We start from the raw sequence: 18,368 nt of genomic DNA on the forward strand, positions 1-18,368 counted from the left end.
ACTATTTTAAAAACTACGGTAAGGCTTACTATTTTACTGTGTATTTCATTAGTTAATAACACCAGTAATTACTTACAAGAAATGTGTCTCTTTTTATCGTTCCAAAGGTCATATATTCAGCAGTTCAGGCAAAACTTATTTTGAAGAAGCTGCATTTTCTTCAGATGTTTTTAATTCCTTAAATATTAAATAAACAGTTACTATTACTTTCTTTTCTAGCATAATTTTCTGACCCAATATAGATTCTAAGTGCTCAGGATATACAGAATACCACTAACTCAAGGAGGCACTGAGGGAAGGCAAATCTTGCATCAGAGCATCGCCCTTGACCACATCTTTTCACTATGCTTTAAATGATCCAAGGATAGTCTGAAGTCCTACAGTGAGATCTGCATGGGTGATCCGCTGTGCCTGAATGCAAGTACAGCAGCAGGAGAAGTATGAAATGAGAAACTCCCTAAATTATTCCAATGAAACTGATATTCCAGCCTCAGATAGATTTATCTACAACTCAGTGTACTCTCATAAGGAACAGATCTGGACAGGAGGAAGTCCTCTGGTAAAAACCATAGGCTGAAGATATATTTCATGCAACTGAGCTTTTCATCAGCCAACCTACCAGGCTAGTTCAGATTAGTCCAATTTAATTTGTTAGAACAACAAGAGGAAATGTCAACTGGAATATCATATGGTCCACATGTTATGTACCTTCAAGAGGTACATAAAAAGAAAGGGGCACCAATCTTTGTAGCTGGCGCTCACAATAGAAGTGCTAGTCCAACAAAAATGAAAAGTAGTAAATTCCACACACCCCCTCCCACGACTGAACAATCCTTATTTCCCCCTTATTTAAACAATTATTCCAGTACTGGTATTGCACACAGTGTAATTAAGGTCATGAATGGACTTTGAGAGTTTATACAGCATTTTTTAAAGGCTTATTCACATTTTTTGCAGTCCAACAATGTATAAATGTCTCCATATCTAGATGTAATATTTTCAAAATTTTGAAAATCTTTTCGTAAGTGGAAAGTAAAATATCCTGTAAAATATTCTGGAAAATATCCTGTGGAATTCTACTAGTTCTGCAGTCAGCAAGAGGTCGGACAGTACGCCCTTGGGTAAGTTCCATTTAGCATGCTTCAGTAGCAATTCCTGCTTTATGTGAAGTTAATAGAAAAGAAACAGAAAATATCTAGTACCAGATTCGCCTGCCCTCTCTTAATTTTCATGCATAGTTCCCCCCATTATACATAAACTGATCTCCATTGCATATTAGATTAATATTAAATATGTTTTATTAAGAGTAGAGAGAACAATATGTAAACACAATAAGGAAAGACCGTCTAAGCATGCAGGATTGTTAATAGGTAATACCTTGCAAAGAAGAATTCCCGTGATGTAGGCATGATATTGCTGTGTCTCTTCCAAGCCCTAGTACACAAAGGCCAGAGGTCATGTCCCAGGAGAGCTTCACATTGCAAATATTCTACTTTGCACTCCTGACCATGGTACATTAAGCATGATCCTGTAAGATATCAAGCGCTGTATCACTTACCAGGTGTAAGTAAGTGAAAAGAGAGTAAGTAGCCCAGAAATGCCCTATGGGCTTTTCTCTTTGAGATGATTGCTTTGTGAGAATAAAACCACTTTGCTCTCTTCCTTCCACACGCATACCTAACCCTCTGTCATCAAAATAAAATTCGTTTAGACAAAAAAATCTCACTTTAAATGCAAATGCCAAAGAAATTAAATCTCCTAGTAGTTCAGAGAAAATGTAGCACTTTCCTTCTATAATCATTATTGTAAATAAACAATTTCACGAGTGTCCACTTGCCATCTTCAAATTACTGTAATTTTTCATAGGAGAATGGCTGCTGTAATATTTGGCCCAGTTTCCTAAGGAGGAAAAGCTTATCCAGTGAGGCAAACTGTCCCTTCCCCATCCCCAAACTTCTGAAATGGACATTCACATTTCAGCAATATTTGAAAGAGAAGCAGAAGTCCTCACAATACATAAAAGTTCCTAGGAAGTGAAAATCACTGCAGAGGAAAAGGCAGAGCTTTCCTGTTACACAGTCAGCTGCTCAGCGCATACGGCATGTGCTACGGTGAGGCAGCTCCTTACTAGGTGAGGGTATCCGGGGGACTTAAATGGGGAGCTGAGGCATTGTGGAGAGAGGGGGAGAGGAGGAGCTGGAGGACAAAGACCTAAATTAATAGGAAACCAAGCTTCATTAACTCTACTGTTCCCAAATAAAGTTGTTTACCTTCTTATTGAGCCATTATAAAGTAAAACAATGGCATATAAAGGCCTTTGGATTCAGTAGGACTACTTAAAATGCATGAAATTTGGCATACCCATAAGTCTTTGCAGGAACCAGGGCCGTGCACCCTGGAAGCGGGGCAAGTAGTGCAAACTGGGCTTGAGCGTGCGGCCATTTCAATCTCTAGAGAAACAATCACTGTCTTTATTGGTGCAGAATCCACTTATTCTGTGATTTAGTGGCGAATCATATTGCCTCTTTCTTCAGGGCCACAATGCTGGGAAATAAAGAAGAATGAACCTCAAAATGCTAAAAAATTCAGTGGAAATATCATAGATGCATAGTTTCTCCAGAGATAACCATCTGAAAATTGGTCAGTTTTTAAAAATACATTCAGCATAATTCCTGAGATAGCATTTGCCCTTGAGTGAATGAAATGAGTAACAACTGCAGTTTCCTAAAGTTTACAGTCACAGTTTTTCTCCCCCTTATGTCTTTGTCAACTACATATAAAATCAAAATGAGGAATTGGAAGCAATGGAGGAAATTAAAATAGACTAAGCTCTGTGTATTTTCTTTACAAGTAAAAACCCCAAAATGATGAACGTTTCTATTTTCTGTAAGATTAATCTTGAACTAGTATTACTTGATATAACCTAGCTAAAAATTTCAGGTGAGAAAAAATACCCTAGAATAACTCTTTCCTAGTAAATATGGACTGCTCTAGACTGACACTTTTAAAATATCTTCAGACACAAAAATAGGAGAATTGTGTACAATAATACCAATGCTGTTTTACAAAACCAGTCCTATCCGCTCATTCTTACCCAAAGGGTGTTCTTTTTTATTGTCTCCTGAATAGAATAAGCTGTCTATTCAACAGACAATAAAAAGGAACACCCCCTTGGGTAAGAAAGAAAAGAGACAGCTCTGGGACAGTTCCGACCTGAGGCCTTACTCTGTAATCGCTGTGCAGCTCACATATCAAAATAGTTTGGATATTCATATATTTAGGTATGGTGAGGTTGCTACAGCAACGTCATGTACTACATACAACTCCCATCGCTTTTCCAACTGCAGATGTATGAACTAGTTTAAACATTTTATTAGATTTTTTTTTGAATTTATGATCAAGTACAAACTCATCTGCAGTTGACAGCTTGTCTTGTTGCGCACAATTTATAACAAAGCAGAAACGCTTCCCACCAATGCCATACAATATTTGGGAGCAAGCCCCAACAGATGTGCTATGAGAATCTGTGTCACAGACCCTGTTGAGTACGCACCACAGTACAACTTCAGTATGCTCTCACATTGTAGTTAATGTAGATTTACTCCCCCCGACACTCTTTTTTTTTTATGCACTATAGTACCTCTACCAATACTCATTGAAGTGACAGGGCATAAAAAGTGCATGAATCAATGAATCAAAGACAAAAGAACAATAGCTGAAAGAAAAGAGACTTATTAGAAATAGCTATGGACACGTTTTGTCCTGGGTCATTGTTTAGTACTGAACAGTGATTTTACTCATAACTTGAAAATTTGGAAAGTGCAACATAAAATGATGAGACCTGGGCAGATTTTTACTTCTTTTATCAAGCTGTTAAAATCGATTGATTTTACTTCTACAAAGGCCAATGTTTGAATGTGCACCAGTTAAAAAAAGTAATTTTAATCGTTTTTTGTTGTTTGCTTTTCCTACTCTTTCAGTATTTGGGCCATTATAGTCTACAAATCCCCATTCATTGCTTTATAAACCTTTGTTAATAACTCAGAAGGCCTATAAACCATATGTTATACTTGTCTTTATCATTGGCTTAGTAACAAAATTGTAGCTTAAGTAAAACCAAGTCAAATTTAACAGCTCTAATGTCATATGTAAAGCAATTCTGTATATAAATAGATTCTTTTCAAATTTCTGCTACCAAGATTTAGAGTTAGCGTTCTTCCAGGAAATCTTACAAATCTCCCTGGAGTTTTCGTTTTTCTTCTCTATGTCTAGAATCCACCTTCTCTATGTCTTGAATCCACACCCTTCAAAACAATAGCAGATAGCAGGTATGTCAGTTCTCCAGCAAGCAAAGGCGGTCCAACTGGTGTCCTTAACACCTCAAAAAGAAGTTTTGCCCGCCTTGCTTGCCAGGAATTCACTATTGCTTGTTACTAATACTAATACCAAGCAATTACCTAATCTTTTCAAGTTCAAAGTAGTGTAAAAAAAATGAAATAATCAACATTTTCTAGGTTTGTGCTAATTCCTGTTAACACAGTATTTTTTTTTAAGATCTGACACATTCTGGAGTGCTGAATTTAAGCCCTTCAATTTTCACTGTTTTCTTAGCTTTTGCCTACTTTCTTTCCCAGGTTCTGGAGTCTGGGTCATCTTTTTTTTCCCCTCAAGACTGGTGGTCTTGACTGGCTTGATGAGCCGTAAATATGGACTGACCTGAGCTTATGCTCTCAATTTCATTTGCTTTCTCCAGATTCATCACCCTACTCCTTCAGTTTTTCACCTTCAGAGTGAGCTGTTCTTCTCCGTACCTTTATCCCCATCGTTTCTGAGCGTCTCCTTGAAGTCAGTCACGCAAGGTGGCTATCGTCTATCACGCGTGCGTTTTGTTATTCTCTCCTGAGGGAGAGAACGCGTAAAATGTTGTGTTTCCTTCGGATTTTTTAAATAGACGTGGATTTATGTCGGTATGAATTTGCGGGAGGCAGTCGGATCGGAGGCAATAATACTAATACTTCGCAAAGAGGCTTTGCGGCGGTTATTAGATTCAGGGTGGAGCCCACCCCACAGGGTCAAACTGTGAGAGTGCCCTTGCGGCCCTCCATTCTTTGTCCTCCCGCTGCCCTCATCCAGCTTAGCTTCTGGTGTACCTACAACCTGCTTCACTCCCATTTATAGGGGTAACTAGCCTTTTAAGACAGTGAAAAACTGTGCGTCAGTTGGTAGCAGCCAGGCCCCGTGCGAAAGGCAGATCTGTCTCCCCGTCTCAGGCGAAGCTGATGACTGCGTCACTTAGCTACGAGTCGCAAAGCTGAATTCTGCTTTGTCTCTGCTAAGCAGCCCTAGACCAAGCTGTGTTTTTGCACCTCGTGGGCGTCTCTCACCCAGGCACCCGTCTTTCTTCAGCTTAATTTAGCTCCGATGACAATCACAAATAATTTCTGCGCCATCTAGTGTTCCATCCCCTGCCGCGTCCGCAAGTCTGCCCTTGCCTTTTTGCGTCTGTCTTTTAGGGGGAAATCTGTCACTTCAACCCAGTATTGGAATTTGAGATTGGCACAGAACCGCTCGCCGTTTCACGTCCTCTGCTCTCCGAGGATTAGATTAATACGTGATTTGGAAGCCGTACATCTTTTCTGAAGCTCGGTTTGGAAAGGGTTCCTCCCAATCCTTTTGCTCCTCAGAGCGTAATCACTTATTTACCTATCCAGTGCTCAGCTTTATTTTCGTAGATAGTGAAGACCGAAATCTCAGGCTGTCCCACAGCAGCTCTGAGGATGGATTAACGGGAGAAACCGCTGAGAAACACGAGAGGTGGGTTTGCCACTGCCACTATGCGATGTAAGAAAAGCATTTTGAAGAGGGTACCACTTTTGTCTTTGCCTTCATTCCCAAGGAAAGGGCAGGAGGATGGGAAGCGGGCACAAGTGGGCTGGATCACTCGCTCGCGTGCGGTGAATATGGCTGCGCGCTGAGCGCCGCGATGTGTTGTCAAGGGCACAGTGGCAGAGGGAGCACCAAACCCTTGAGAAGGGCAGACTGGATGACGGTGGTGGTGGCGGTGAGACCCAAGATGGGGCCGGGGGTCCTGGCACACCTCTTCCAAGAGGGGTATGCGTGACGGGGCCGGGGGGGGGGGAGCTACGCCACCACTTGGTACCAAAGCGGCATTTACACAGTGCGGGCGGCTGGAACAGGCGGGGGGGGGAGGGGAAGGGCGGAGAGGGTCCTGTCAGCGCAGGCGGCGGCGGCGGCGGCCACCAACGGTCGCCCGCGGCGCGAGGCAGGAACCGGCTCGCGCCGGCCGGGAGAGAAAAGGCGCGAAAGCGCACGCGCCCCTGCCCGCGCCGGCTTAGGGGGTTGGTGGGGAGGCGGTGACGTCATCCTCGAGCGCCGCCGCCGCCGCCGCGCTTCGCTTCGCTTGTGAAGGGAGCGCGCTCCGCTGCCGCCGCCATCGGGCAGCGCGGCCCGTCGCCGGGCAGCCCCCCGTCCCCGTCCTTGTCCCTCGGGGGCCGCGGGTGCCGGCTGTCCGCTGGCGCCGCCGTCGGCCGCGGTGCGCGGCAGGTGCGTGCGTCGGGGTGGAGGGTGGAGGGGAGGGGGGGGGTGGTCGCGCCGCGCAGCCCCTTCCCAGCTGTGGCTCAATGGGCGCTGGCCGCCTCTGTCCTCCCCCCCTGCCTGGCTTTTCCCCACAGGAGCCGGCGCCGGGAGGATGAGTCTCTTCAATCTGGACCGCTTCCGCTTTGAGAAGAAGGGGAAAGGCGTGGGGCGGGGGGCTGTGGCTCCTGCCGCGGCCCCGGAGCCGGCGGCTGGCCCTCCGGCGGCGGCAGGGGCTGCCGCTGGCCGGGAAGAAGTGGCAGGTGAGAGCAGCAGGCCGGGTACCCCAGCCTCGGACGTGACGGACGTCGCGGGTGAGTCAGGTGTTTTGCGTGTCGCCTGAGACCACTTCACTCCTAGAAATAAGATAATCGTCTCTTTCCCTTTTTTTTTTTTTTTTTTTTGCAGCCACACTGTCTTGCGCACATGTATCTCACAGTCACTTCCCCCCCTCAAATAATCCTTATGTGTAACCGTGTGCGTACTCTAATTAAATCTGGGCGTTTGTGGTTGAGTCAGGAACCTTCTGATAACCAAAGACGAAATGCTTTTTCAGCTGAGCAGGCTACGGTTTGAATGTTTACAGTATGTTAGCCTTTCCTACTTCCTTATTGTTTTCCTAATTGTATGCTAATAAAACGTCTTAGGCTTTTCAAAGAAAAGAATACGTTTTTGTTGTTCGGTAAGTGCAACACTAGGTAGGTCTGACTTTTTTTTTTTTTTAAATGGAGTCCTAGATTAATACAGTGTAGAATATCACAGAAAACTGAAATGGATGAAAATAGTTTTTTGTTTTTTGTTTTGGGCCTGGTTTTGTAGAGAGCTGAAAAGCCTGCTGGTTCTCGCTATCTGGCTGTTTTAACAGTTTTGCAGCAGTGCTTGCCCCCTTTTTTGGCAATAGTTTGTGTTTTTTACAGAAACGGGGAACGTTTGTTTAGGTAGTGGTCTATTGGTCTTTTTGTCTAGTTTGGCTGATTCATTAGACATGTGCTATTCCTCATTAATCAGTTAATACTGGTAGGCTGCCATAGCGACTGTCAACTAAGCAGTTGCGTTCACTTGTGAAACTGCTTTTTGCTTGTTATATTTATAGTAGCTTTTCTGTTGCTGGAGCTATAGGAATGGAAGAACAAAAATTACTTATTTTTAATAATATTGCATATTTCAGGTATTATTCTTGTGTAGTCTGTGTATCTCTTCTGATACACAGAATGTCAAGATGCAAGTGTTAATGGAGAGATCAGAGAGGCTTGGATTATGCGTTTAGATATAAATGGAGCAGCAATATCAGTTGGTCATACTTAACGTAGTTCTGTATACAGGTTTGCCTTTGGGGAATGTAATTTTTCACAGGACCTTTTCTGTGCGGTAAGATACAGAAAACCTTTCACTCCAAAAGGAGGAGCTCATCTTTTAAAGGAGAGCAGATGAACATCCTAGTAGATTGATATTTTTGTTTTCAGGGAATTTTGGTTTTGTGCAGGTTTGCTGTTTTCAATTGACTGGAGTGCTGTTGTGTTTATATTGGTAAATATCAATGCATGTGTTCATGCTAAAAAAGAAAAAAAAAACACAAAAAAAAAAAATGACTTGGAAGTTGCCAGGCTGGAATTAAATAGCCTGATCCGTACCAGGGAGGCTGTTTTGGTACCAAGTGGGCAAAAACTTAAACACAGGAAGCGAAAACTGTTAGTTGTGGTTCCTGAGTGCACGTGCTTTGTTAAGAATTGCTGAAAGACTGGCACTCTCGGAGGAAGCACACTTTGGGACGGGAGTTTTTTTCCTCTCTGTGACAAGTCATTATCTAGTGTAAGAATTACTGAATGAAAGTACTCTTCTTCTTGCGTGGTGGACGTAGACATGAAGTAAGTGGATGACTCTGCTTGTTGTGTGGTGTATTTGGTTTGTTTTTGTGAAATTTTTCTTTCCTTTAATCCATCTGTGGACTTGACTGTATCAACGGATACATGTAGGTAGACCGTAACTACTAAGACCAACAAACTTTGGAACTAATTTTTGAAGTATAGGTCTCCCTTAGCTTATATTATGAGCAGGTGGAATCGAGGATGGATGAAGGAGGAGGGAGGCAATAAACAGTTTAGAGGCATTAATTTTTTTGTATAGGTTTAGATATGTGATGTAGGAAAGGAAAGATCAAGGCCAGCGTAAAAGAGGAACTGTTGTGGAGGGCCAAGAAGTACTGAGAAAACTAGTGGGAGATGATTGTAGCCAGCAGTAACTCAGAGTAGGGTGGAAGAAGTTCAGACAAAATTGCAGCAAGTGGCTAACTTAAATAAGATTCTGTGGCTACAGATGTTGGTGTGTGACTGGGGCCCTAATTGATACTTAAAATGGGTACGCAATTACTAGTACTTTACATTTTTATATAATGCTTCATCTTTCACAGATACTGAGGATTTAAAGAAGATGGAGTGATTTGGTGCCTTTTTCCCCCCGCCCCCATATTTCCACATCAGAACCAGAATGCTGTTGTTTTTGTTTAGCCCATTTAAGTGACTTCACTAAGCAACCATTTTAAAAATCATTTATTTTCTGTTTTCTAAGGCTATAGAAGTCAATAGAAAATAAACACTTGGATTTTGTCTGCAGTGTATGAGGCACTTGAATATAAAATGGTGAACTAGATTTGATTAGCAGATGCTTGTCCTTCTTGTTTCCTAATTAGCGAGAGGAAGACAGAAGTTTTCTTCCTTTGAGTCAAATAAAACATACAGTTACCTAGAAAAATACCTGCTTTGTTGTATCCTTGTATTACCGTGGAAAAGATGCAGAGATGACCTGCTTATGACACCAGTCTCTCTCTCTTGTCTCTCTCTCACGCTAAATATGCAAGTCAAACTCTTGAGTTGGTTTGGTACAAGAAGTGGTTTACATTAAGACAACTGAAAGCAATTTGCTCTAATTGCAAATTAAATTGTATGAAGACAGCAGCAGTCTACGTATCTTCTGAGGGCAAATACAGAAGGTTAGCAAAATGTTAGTATGTACAACTGGAAAAAAGGGGAGAGTGCTCTTTTTTGAGGAAGTTCTTTGTTGCTTTTTGCCATGTACACAAACGAACAAAAAATTTATTAAACAACTTATGGCTTTTTTTCCCTTTCTGTATGGTATCCTTGTGCAAAGCTATTGTGTATGTAAAAAGAATTTTAAAATCTGACTACCTCTTCCAGGAAAGCAAATGTTTCATTAACGTTTTGTAGGGATTTCTCTGGATTTCCATTTTGTTATGTACCCCCAAATGTGCATCTCAAACAGTTAAAATTGCATCAATTCCATTCATTTCTAGAAAAAAATATTCAGATGTCTGTTGTGCTGTGGAACTCGTAATTATCTTTTTAGCTAGTTTTTCATTTTCCCAGAGCAAACCAATACTGTTAAACTGGCCTGCACCCTAGGTATGCTGTGCTTAGCTCCTTTAGAATCACTTTGAGATTGTACATCATATGCATGCTTTAGAATTTAAGCAGTTTGTAGTCTTAATAGAGGTGTATAAAGATGACCACTTCATCTAGCTATGTTCTGAAAATTGCGTAGGCTTGCAGTGACTTCAGTCGTGTTGTAGGAGGTAATTCTGAAAATGACTTATTTGAGGGGTAGAAAACAAATAAGGGAGTGGTTATCAAATTGTATCTGAAAGATACCTCTATAAAAAGGTAGAATAATATATTTGATTTTACCTGTAATTTTCTATAGAGATTAGTATTACTTACCAAATAATAAATACATTTGGATTTTTTTAGTCTGAGAAAATGTGGATATGACCAATGGTGAAGAGTGAAGCTATCTTCATTTTTAAATAAGATTTAAAAAAAAAAAACCTCTAAATAGCCTGCTGTACTAAGATAATGAGATTATTCCAATTTCCTTAGCTCAACATGGAGCAGAATTGTAGTAGAACAATACCAATTTAAGAATTACAGTCATTAATTTCAAAAATAAGATTTATATTCAGAAAGCTGATTTAAAAGCTTCAACAGTGAATTAAAATGAAGTTGTAGATGAAATTAAATGATTAGCAGCAGTATTTTATATATATATAATAGTTGATCTTGTTGCTGTCCTCTCTATACAGTTCAAATATATAACCCAAAAGACTGAACTTTAGGGTCATGATTTTCAGACTATCACATTGTTTATTTGCAACAGGATTGCTTTTTGGTGGGGGAGGGTCCTGCTCTCTGTTGCCATTTTCTTTATAGTCAGAGGAAGGCATGTCCTTTGCTTAGGTCGCAACTCGGAGAATATCGTGTAGTTAAAGCATTTGTGGAGAAAAGTAATAACTTGGGAATGTGGTAGACTTTTTTGAGAATTCAAAGGAAGATGTGTTGAATTAATCATTGCTTTACAGGGGTCCTTTAAGAAGCACCTTAGAGTAACATGGTTATCTAGGATTATTTTAGCAAATGAGAACATTTTCCTTTGAAACAGGAATATTAATTAGCTTATGGACTTGAACAGTGTGTATTTGATACTGCTTTTCAAGCCTAGGTGGAAGTTACTTTCTATTTGACAGCTTCAGTTTATTGTGCAATGTTAGTGGTGATACAGTAAGCATCAAAACGTTGCCTCGTTTTCTTTTCCTTTGGGAGAGAGAAGGCCAGCCTTCTTGGACCGTGGTGTAGGGTTAACGTGGGAGGTTGCGTTCAGAATTACAGGGAGATGTAATGTGGATCTGGTCTAGACACGTGCTTTCTGAAAGACGGTAATGGGTAAAATTTAAAGAAAAATCACCTTTTCAACCTGAAGTGTGTGCGTATGTGTGGATGTCCCCCACCCCCATTTTTTTTCATTCCCCTAACATGAAGGACTTCTGTGTTTCCTTTTTTCTGGCCTTAGAGTCAAATGTTGGTCTTAGGATTACAGGTTACCCCTTGATTGTCCTTTTTAATCAGCTATAATCAGGAATGCTGCCTCCAATAGTTACATGCTGTGGCAATAGCTGTTTAAACTGTTATTACTATACAAGGTTATAATTTGCTCTAAGTATATGGGAACGGCTCCTCCTGTTAGGTATATGATTTACTTTTTTTTTCTGTTAAGGGATTCTGCTAAGTGGAATAGATGGAGGTAGCAGGGGGAGAAAGGAAATTTTTTTTTTTATAGAGGGAGCAAGAGATGCTACTTAGTGTTTCATAGGGATAGGCGATACCATGAAGACTGAACACTGATTGCTACTTGAAGTAAAAATAAAATGAGAGGGCACCAAGTGATACATTAAATACTACTTTTATTTAAATCTAAACGTCTTTCAGGCTTTACATTCTAGAGAATAAATTTGTTTTTGTAAACTACTCAATTCTCAAAAAAAAAAAAAAAACCCATATTCTCCTAAGGATGCTTCTAAGCAAAGCTGACGTGAGTGCATGTCACTTACATACTTCCAGGAATAGTGTGTTTGGTATACAGTCTACAAGGCCAAGGTCATGCAAACTGGCTTGAGGAATTCTGTTACTGATTCAATATAAACGGGAACTTCTATTGTTTCTTACAGACCTTTTTTGGTATTTCCATGCCCTTCTTTCTGTTTATGCACCTTGTATTTCTGTCTCCTTAGGGTGATAACCCATGCTTGGCTATCCCAAAATAACCATTTTAACCTTCAGGCAGTAGTTTTTATGCCTCTTTTGTTTTTAATCTGTTGCTTTGCTAGAGGGTAATTGCTCAAGCAATTTTGCCTACGTCTTCGTGCATAAATCTAATGAAAAAGTTTAATGTTTTTCTTAAGGTCCCTTTTGCTCTTCTCCTGCGTTCCTCTTAAAACTTATGTATGTGTTTTTTCAGATAAAGTAAATCAACTTTGCAAAGGATAACATATCTGCTCACAAATATGGGCAAACAGAAAAAATACAGTTAAGAAACTTTCTACTGCCAATATGTTGTTTTTGGTTGCAGGAAGGCCAGTGTGGGACAGTATGTTACTGCTCCAGAAGTGGTAATTTTTAAGCCCTCCCTAGTTTTAAGTGTCTGGTGGTTTGTTTGTTTGTTAAGATAGCAAGATTACTTCGCTAAACGTGGCTTTTGGCTCTTGTAAAAACTACTTCAGTAGTTCTCTATTGGTTTTGAAAGTGATACAAAAGGCTAAAGTTTTTATAACTTAGTTAAAGTTAAGGCCTTTTATCATAAAGGAAGGAATTAGACAAAGGCAGAAGTGAGCTATGTGTTGTCTATCAGTTGAGTTTTATTCTAGTCTCTGCCTGGCCATCAACTTTGAAAAATGAGGTTACACTTTATTGTAATTTGGCTTGTTAAGTTCCAGAGTTAGTGCATGGAGGCCAAAAAAAAAAAAAAAAAAAAGGAAAAGTTTTATTTGCAGGTGAAATTACATTTCCAGAGTTAGCAGCTAAGAAAGCAGCACTGCTGTTTGGATCACGGGTAAGATTTACAAAAGGATTGACACAGCAGAGTCAAGTATGCCCATGATGCTGTATTTATATTATGAGGATGTAAAATCCGTTCGTACGAGGACTTCCACTGACAGTTCTGTGATTAAAGCTCAACTTTCACAAGAGTTTTGTAGTTGACTTCTCTGCACCTTCCTCATGTAATCGTCTCTATCTGTTTTCTTATTCTGGATTGAGAGTCCTTTGGAGTAGGAAATGAGTGTGGAAGGTTTTTTTGGTTCCCCCACCCCACAAGTATGTTTATCTGTTACCCGTTACTGAAGTTCTTAGTAAAATATAGCTATACTGTCTTTGCATTTGAAATTCCCATTCTTGTATCTGATCTTTTTCTCCGTATTCTCATGTTTTCTCTTGCAATATAAATTGCAAGTTATTAACAGTCATGAGCTTGTTTGTTAAATACCAGGCACATAAATGGAACTTGGAAGGTTATGTGGTGAAAGGCTCCTCTCCTCACACACAAGGGCACAGAGGCACAGCAGCAGGCGGGGGAGCCCCCCGCAACCTAGTTAGAGAACTGAGCTGTCAGCGCTGTGGGCCGGGGGAGCCCCCAGCACTGAGAGTCACGGGCAGTGCCTCTCCGAGCACATTATGAACTGAAGGGATTTGCTGCCTACGGCGTTATGGGACTTACTGCGGGACACTGGGAAGAGCATTTGGGGATTGCACAAGACTTGCTGTGGGATGTTTAAGGGATGAACCAAAGGTGGGCGAGGGGAGGGATCAGGTGGTTTGGGAGGAACAAGTATAAGGAAAATAGAGGGATAAGGGTTTTGATAAAAGGGACTGATTGCTCATAAATGGGTCGGTGGGTTTGTCTAGCCATGACCTGTGCCTGATCAGCCCAGTCTGTCCTGTTATCTTATTAATTCTGTTTCTGTTTTCCTGCATGATGGGACTGTCCACTGTTTGTGAGTGGAGGTCCAGGTGCCAGCAACTGCAGTCAGACTGTGGGCCATAGGGGCCTGTGCGTCTGTGGTGCCAGCAGCTGGAGTGAGAGATGGTATGTGTCTCTGCAAATATCAAGCTGGACAAGCTAGGGAGTAGGGTATGTGGCTTGGGAAGCCAGGTAGAGACCAGAGGGTCTACGAGTAGGCTACTGAAGGGACCAAGAGGTCCGAGCTAGCTACTGGGAGACCAGGGGGGGTTTGGGAGTTGACCGAGAGACCCGTTTGTGTGTCTGTGTATGAAGCCACTTGAGATGAGAGGATTCAAGTCTAAGGCCACTTAGTGGAGGGTTCCATAGTGTGTTTGTGTCTGGTGCATGAGAAGGGGTCTGTACCAACGACTGGAGTGGGGCTGCAGGAGTTCATATGGTGCAATAAGAGAGGAGGAGGCCAAGGATCCCAGGCCAATTACAGGATAAACTGTCTAAGGACAGTTACTGGAGGGCCCATGTTGTGTGAATATGTGTGTGTGGCTGGGCATGTATATCTATGTGTTTGTGTCTTTTGGGACTACATGTCCGGCCCTGCTACTGGCTGGACCTGGGAAGAGGGAGCTATGTCAGCCTCACATTTGTTGGATTTCTGGATTTGGCAGCCCTTAACAAAGTGACCTAAATAGTCCTTGATGTTGCTGCTGATGATGCAAAACTTGGTACAGATGGAAATTTCAGAACTAGTTAGGGGGCATAAAACTGAAACATGCTGCAGAATTTTGTATTCAGGATGCAATTTCTGTCGGTTGGAGAAGAGAGAGAACTCCAGTTTTGCATGTGAGAAAAGGTGTAAATGATGTGAGTAAGTGTAACATTTTTGTTGATAAGGACAGTACTGTCTACTCGTGGCCCCTTATGCACTGATAATAGCGTCTGCTACTCCAGAGGGAATTCTTGACCTCTGTTTCCTACTATGGCAGTTACTGAAGCCAAAAGCTATCAGAATGCTGAACGGTGCGACATATGAAATACTTGCTGTGTTCAACAAACTGGACCATATATTTTCAATCCTACTTTAAGACGCATCTGTGGTTGATGTCCATGATTCTGGAACGTAATAGCAATTGTGGACAAAACAACAGCAGAAGCAGATGGGAAATAAAGTTTACCTGTCACCCAGGAAGCAGTTTCTTTTATGGCATTAAAGAAAGACAAAAATTTTGTACTAAACCTAATCAATAAGCAGTATGGAAATGACAGCTAAGAGATTTTTCTAGATTAAAAAACTAAAACATGTTTTTTTCTGCTGAACCAAAACTTGAAAGCAAAGTAGTTCTTGTTTTCACTGACTCCCTGGAAGACTGCATTATTTTCTCAGCTTTTAATTCATGGAAGAACATCAGCTACATGCTTTTCCATCTTCTCGTTCTACTTTTTTCATTTTGATGGACTAATAGCTGTGATTTTTTTTTTGTTTGTTTTTTTCTATAGGATTTGTCCTAGATCTAGATAAGGCTATGCAAAGGTTTATCATTAAGCTATCATTAACCATTATTTAGATTTCCTCATTGATATTAAAGAAGTCTGAGTTACAGTTGCTACCATCCTTTTAATCAGTGTTAGGATCCATTTTCATGTTTTTATTTTCTCTTTTTGTAGTGTGCTATATGGCACTTAGTACCACATTTTTTAGTTATTGAGTCCCTTTTCCCTTTCAAAGCCAGGATCACCTGGTAGTTTCCAGTGTCAGCAAATTGCTTATGGTTATGCTTTTGGGATTTATCTTGTTATCATCAAATGCTTCCACAGTAAGTTAATTTACATTTATTTTCTGCAAGATTATGTTCATGCAGCTGTCGTGTTCTCTGCTGCATGTGTTCTTCTATCTCTCTTCAGTCATATGCCTCTAGGGCCAGTAATTTGTCTGGTCTTAAGCTAAGTTACTCAGCTGCCATTTGAGCTACCGACCATTCTGTGTTCAGTAGTTCTTTCCAGCACTGTCTGTAAAAATGGTAAAGAAGTAGGAAGCGATGAAGTCTGGACTATGAGGGACTACTGCGTTAGGTCAGGGTCCTGTTCTTGCCCGGTACCTTTTGCAAACTGCTTTGAATGCTTTTCTTAAGTGACTGATATTAAATAATGACTTTAAGAGGTGGCAATTGTCTCCAAGTATTTACTTATGTTTAGTGCAGATATAAAGATACAAGAGCTAGGAGCTGCGCATTCAAGCCTGTATCAACTAGAAATTGGTTTTTCCTCAGAGTTGTCTGAAGAGGGTGGCAGAACAGCTCTACCCTCAGTAGGCAAAGTATTGAACCACATATTTTTACCTTGCCCAAGTCTATATGGGAGCATCAGAGTTTAGCATTTACAACCATTTTCAAATAGAAAATAAATGTGGTTAGAACATACTATACCTTAGCTACATTGGGTATTGATGCTGCGCTAAGACAGAGTGCCCCAGCGTAGCCTGATAAGCTGTAGTCTTTTTTTGTTTTACTTTTTTCTGATCCTCTCTGTTTTAGTGCAAGACCTATTTTGTTTGTATATGTCACACTTCTATATAAATCTTTTCTGTGAGGTCGTGTTTTCCCCCCCTTCCTACGTCTGTACATAGAATTGGTTTCAGGTGCAGCTGACTTAAAGGGACTTGCTCATTATTCATTACTAATTCAGGAATTCATATATGGATAGATTAGCTGCTTACGCTTTTGTTTGTCCTATAAGCATATGCAAAAGTGCTAGTACACACATGGTGGTAGTCAGTTTTGCAGGTCTCATTAGAAGTAGTATATAACGGGTGAGGTGTCTTCATAGTAATGTATCCTGGTCACTTACAGATTCTGTGTATCCTGAAAGTACATGAAATTTCCATATATTACTTTTCCTTGTTAAGAACCATCTCAAGCATAATGTGGGAAAGATGGCTGAGTATTTGTATCTCTGTAAGCTCCGGCTTACCTGTTATGTTCCTCTATGTGGCTTTCTAATCTTCTGCAGTGTAACAGTCTGACGTTCCCTTTCTGAAAAGTTGTCTGTGACGAGCAGATTGTAAATCGGCCATCAGATGCACCAGAATGTTTCTATATCTGTGTTCTGATCAGCCTGGAAGTAGCTGAGAGGATTTTGATGGTTTGATCTTTTAAAACCTGTGATGTATTTGAAGAATTATTAATGTGAAATGTATCAACTCTTAAATGTCATGGTAAAAAAAGTTATTTTGTATAATACGGAGGCTGAAGATCTCTTGCCACTTCAAAGAATTACAGCTTGCAGGACTTTTCAGTGCATGAGGGTATGAGCTTTGTTTAAGTAGTCGCCGTGTATCAGGAAGAAATCATAGTGTTGTGAGGCTCTAAACACAAATGAATATTTGGAATTGTAAGTGATATTTTGTCCTGTCTTTTCTCCTACTGAAATGGCCTGGACAGGGAACACCAGCATCCCAGAAACTCCAGAAGCGAAGAGGACATCAAAATTATCTTATTTCAAGAATCAAAGAGGGGTACATTTCCTAAATATATCTTCAGACAGTGAAGATGAAGAACCGAACAACTTCCATGCTGCTGAAGAAAACCACGCTCCAAGGAAAGATGCAATTATAATGTAAGCTTTAAGCTTTTTTTGTAACATTTATGCAAGCTGATGTAATGTCTGATTGAAGAGATTCTGGTTTGCTGATTAAGTGTTCTGGTTTATGATTATCTGCCCCTAGCAAGCTCTACTGGATTTTCAGCAAAGAAGAATTCAGCTCTTAGGTGTCTTCTCTGAAAACCTGGTTTATGGGAGAATAATCCCACACTACTGAATTGTACTCATCATGTTTATTATGTTCATGCATTTGTCCCCCTGAAAGCCTTTTGATGGCACTGAAGGATTAGCTTTAAAATATTAGCTTTCTTAGTTTTAAAATGTATTCGATTTTGTTTTAGCTTGTTTCCTCCTTCGTATGGATAGGAAGGCAAGTGGTACTTCAGCGTGTAGTGTAAGAGTTCCCAAGCTTTACTGTTAAGGCTTCAGTTTCAGAAATATTAGGTATTAGGTGCATGATGTTGTGTTTAGCTTATGAAAAGACTTTTGAAAAGTGATTTGGAAACTTACTTTAAGAGTAAATTGGGAGGGAAGAGAATAGTAAGCAATGGTAACTTGCCTGTATGCTAAAAAGGGAGCATTGAGAGTACAGGAGGGACGAGATATAGACAGACGTCTTGTACAATCAGTTGGAACGGCTTAAAAAAAACTGCTATTCATTAGCTACTAGTTAGCCACTGTTATGGCTGAAATGTGGTAATTGTCTGTGTCCTGTAATTGTTTCTGTTCCAAGGAGAGCAGGATGGTTTAACCCGCTTTTTTTGGATAATCTGGCCAAGCTAAACTGTGGTAAACTTCTATGGGGATAGCACAGGCTCTTGCCACATTTTTAGTCCTTATGCAGAGCATGGAGATACTGGAGCTTTTCAGCAGAAATGAAA

At 40.7% G+C, this 18,368-nt stretch overlaps 1 protein-coding gene across 4 annotated transcripts in view; it reads left to right on the forward strand.

The window, feature by feature from the left end:
• Positions 1–6,409: 6,409 nt before the first annotated feature.
• SMARCAD1 (SNF2 related chromatin remodeling ATPase with DExD box 1) overlaps positions 6,410–18,368 on the forward strand; it is a 49,541-nt gene continuing 37,582 nt past the window's right edge. For 2 of the 4 annotated variants that reach the window (XM_068941564.1, XM_068941565.1), the window contains exons 1-3: positions 6,410–6,564; positions 6,693–6,908; positions 17,328–17,502. In XM_068941564.1, the coding sequence (XP_068797665.1) occupies positions 6,710–6,908; positions 17,328–17,502 (374 nt within the window). In that variant the 5' untranslated portion in view covers positions 6,410–6,564; positions 6,693–6,709. Of the gene's footprint in view, positions 6,565–6,692; positions 6,909–13,778; positions 14,020–17,327; positions 17,503–18,368 lie in introns of those variants that run through there. The other 2 variants (XM_068941566.1, XM_068941567.1) reach the window with 2 other exon arrangements.

This window comes from Struthio camelus, chromosome 4, assembly GCF_040807025.1.
Source record: "Struthio camelus isolate bStrCam1 chromosome 4, bStrCam1.hap1, whole genome shotgun sequence".
Taxonomy (NCBI): domain Eukaryota; kingdom Metazoa; phylum Chordata; class Aves; order Struthioniformes; family Struthionidae; genus Struthio; species Struthio camelus.